General features: G+C 45.1%; 1 protein-coding gene across 1 annotated transcript in view; it reads left to right on the forward strand.

Annotated features, from left to right (window-relative positions):
- Positions 1–2573, forward strand: part of SWT1 (SWT1 RNA endoribonuclease homolog) — a 62321-nt gene extending 59748 nt beyond the window's left edge. Inside the window, exon 19 of the mRNA XM_038758532.1 lies at positions 2026–2573. Coding sequence (XP_038614460.1) covers positions 2026–2155 — 130 coding nt within the window. The 3' untranslated portion in view covers positions 2156–2573. The remainder of the gene's footprint in view (positions 1–2025) is intronic.
- The last annotated feature ends 824 nt before the right edge of the window (positions 2574–3397 follow it).

The raw sequence follows: 3397 nt of genomic DNA on the forward strand, positions 1-3397 counted from the left end.
GTCCCATGGGAGGCTCCCAGTCCCCATTTTGCAGATGAGGTAACTGAGGCCCAGAGAAGTTAAGTGGTTTGCCCAAAGTCACACAGCTGACAATTGGTGGAGCCGGGATTTGAACCCATGACCTCTGACTCCAAAGCCCAGGCTCTTTCCACTGAGCCACGCTGCTTCTCTCAGCAGCCCTTCCCTCACTTCTTAGGTGACAGGTGAGGGTGACGTTTGAGATGGGGGAGTCGTCGAGAGGACAGACCCGAAGCAACCCTGGCTGACCCGGGCCTTGCGGAATCTGTTCCCCGCATTTTCGGTGGAAAATAACGGGGCAACGACGCGTTTCCTATTTGTCCTATGTGTAGTTGAGGGGTAGTTAAAGAAAGCACATTTGAGGACAGGCCAGCTGGAGCTGTAACTTGAAAGAGAAATGCTTCTGTCAACTCTCTTTTTATGTTCTTGTGGTTTTCTGATGCAAATGCAAGAAGTTTCTGTGGAAATAGAAACTTGCTGCCTGCATAAGTGCACTTTTTTTTTGGTCAGATCTGCCGTGTTGATGTGGAAGTCACCCGGTCCTGTCCTTACTGCCGACCACAGCACAGCACCTGTATATATGTATATATGTTTGTACATATTTATTACTCTATTTACTTGTACATATCTATTCTATTTTATTTTGTTAGTATGTTTGGTTTTGTTCTCTGTCTCCCCCTTTTAGACTGTGAGCCCACTGTTGGGTAGGGACTGTATATGTTGTCAACTTGTACTTCCCAAGCGCTTAGTACAGTGCTCTGCACACAGTAAGCGCTCAATAAATACGATTTTGATTGATTGACCACACAGCAACTTGGGATAGGTTCTAACCCCGCTCAGCCTAGGCGGCACAGGGCAGGGAATATCCCGCTCGATGACTGCTTGCACCAGGGACCAGAAGGAATCTTGTTCCGGCTCCTTCAATCCATCAGCCGTATTTATTGAGCACTTCCTGTGTGCGGAGCATTGAATTAAGTGCTTGGGAGAGTACAAAATAAAAGTTGCAGCATGGTAACCTATTGCATACTCCCAAGCATTTATTACAGTACTCTGCACACAGTGAGTGCTTAATAAATACGACTGATTTATAAAAATCATGTGGCCTAGTGGAAAGGGTGAGGACCTGTGTTCCAATCCCTGCTCCACCACATTGTGTCCTTGGACAAGTCAATTTCATGTGTTTCTTTATCCATAAACGGGGATTTCTTTTCTTTTAGACTCAGCCCCCCGTGGCCTACAGGGCAGAATCATTTGGGGCTCAGTCCACTGAACCCCAAATAATGAACCTGACGAGCACAAATCCTGGCTGAAACCCACTAAACAGGGAAAAAGAGGACTCCGGACCTCAGCTTTTCTCTGGTTGGGGTGTGATGGGCATGTAGACTTTATCATAGTAACTCTTTTACGGGGGAAAAGAGTTTGCTAGGTGTTTAATGCCCAAGTTATCGATGAGTGGTTAGACACTTTGGTGGGGGAACTGGAACTTTTTTTTTAGTTGTAGCAGCTAAAACCTGAGGCTAAAACAGTGGCTATTCTAGGCTCGAGTGGCAGAGAACCATGTTTGCCGGCAGCCTAGCTCTGCCCCGGACCTTTCCCCACCCACTGCTTCCCTCTACTTGTGAACCTACTTGGAAGTTGAATAGGTAGTAGCAAGGTTGGAAATTATTTTAGATCCCTTCCTGTTTACTCCAAAGTCTATTTCCCCCACTTCCTAACACTCATTGCTTTCCACTGACCAAAATGTGAGTGTGTGTGTTTGTGGCTGGGGGAGGGTGGGGATAGAGAAGAGGAGAGGGCAGTAACTGAACCTTTTCCCAAAGAAGGCTTTTGAGAGTTGAGATTCTTTCACCAGCCATGCTTTGAGGCAAGCAGGAGTAGTCATTGTTGAGGAACATCTGTAACCAAATGACTTCACTTTCCTACACAAATCCTGAATGCCTTTCCTATTTACTTGTGTAATGAAGATGGGTTTTTACCATTCCTCTTCCTCCACCTCCCCTTTTCCAGGGAAAAGCTAACAATTGGATATAGTCAGCTGGCTCATCTGGAATACACCATGCAACAAATCAACGCATCGGTCTACATGGAGGCCAAAAGAAGGGGGTGGTGCGAACACACACACAGCGACAGGACTTAACCCTGCCTTCCAACTTACAGCTATTGTGGCATTTGAACACGTAAATTGTTCAGAGGGCTGTTCCAAGGTCAGTAACTCTGCACCAAACTAGTTTTTGAAGTACAGAGTCGGTGTTTTTTTAAGTTTCATCCACTCCCCAAGTAATGGAATTGCGAGAGCACAGCTCTGTGTAATTCGAATTCATTCTCGGCCTGTTCCTTAGGATCTGCTTTTAATTCTGCTAAAGCAGCAACGGGCGGCCTTTAAGCTCTGGAGGCTTGGGGTGGGATGCGTCGGCCCGCCTGGGAAGCCTGGCGGGTCAGAAGTTGTCCTTCTGGTCAAGGACAAGAGAAAGCCGGGATCTTCTGGGCCCTTTCTGTCACTTCTGTCTGCCCCTACTCCTTTCACCTACGTCTAAGGAGAAAAGGAGCACAGAGAGGTCCATCTTGTTTCAGTGCAGAGCGATCCTGACTTCTATAGGTTTGGGCCGATTCTGGCTTGGAGCTGAGATTCAGCATTTTAAGTGACTTCTTTTGCATTTCGACTGTATAGTAAGAAACTTTTAACAGCGTATTTATACTTTTGGTTATTGTACATTAACTTAAAATACAAAGCTAAATTTATTTTTAAAGGTGAATGTTAATTTATAAAAACAGCAAATAAAAAAGTTATTTACCCTAAAGTGACTACCATTAAGTCTCTCGATTAAAACACCGCTTGTCTGGTGGAAATTCATTCATTCAATCGTGTTGAGCGCTTACTCTGTGCAGAGCACTGTACTAAGTGCTTGGGAAGTACAAGTTGGGATGACAGACACTCATTGAACGAGGTTCACCTAACCAAGCAAATACAATTTTTGCCTAATCAGAGTCTGAACTGGGATGAGTGCAGGACTCTTCATGATTCCCCAGGTTTGGTCTTCTCCGCCTCATTCCACTAACTCGGGTAAGACCCATTCAATAATGTCTCCGCTTCCTGCAAAGCTACCTTGCCTTTTCTTCCCCTTCCCTAAGATATTGATGGAAGATAAAACTGCTTCCTTGCACCTTTTCATTTTCTGAACCGGGAAAGCCTATTCCTACAAAGGTGAATTTCCTTTAAAAAAGCCAGAACCGAACCTGAGAGTCTTCTGCTTTCCATATCCCATGATTTTTGCTGCCTGTTTTCAACAACCTTCAGTGGTTTATAAACGGGAGCTTTGTTATTTTCAGACACAATAGAACATGGAAATAAGAACACAAACAACCTTCAGATACGAACTCC

The sequence above is a fragment of the Tachyglossus aculeatus genome, chromosome 16, assembly GCF_015852505.1.
Source record: "Tachyglossus aculeatus isolate mTacAcu1 chromosome 16, mTacAcu1.pri, whole genome shotgun sequence".
NCBI lineage: Eukaryota > Metazoa > Chordata > Mammalia > Monotremata > Tachyglossidae > Tachyglossus > Tachyglossus aculeatus.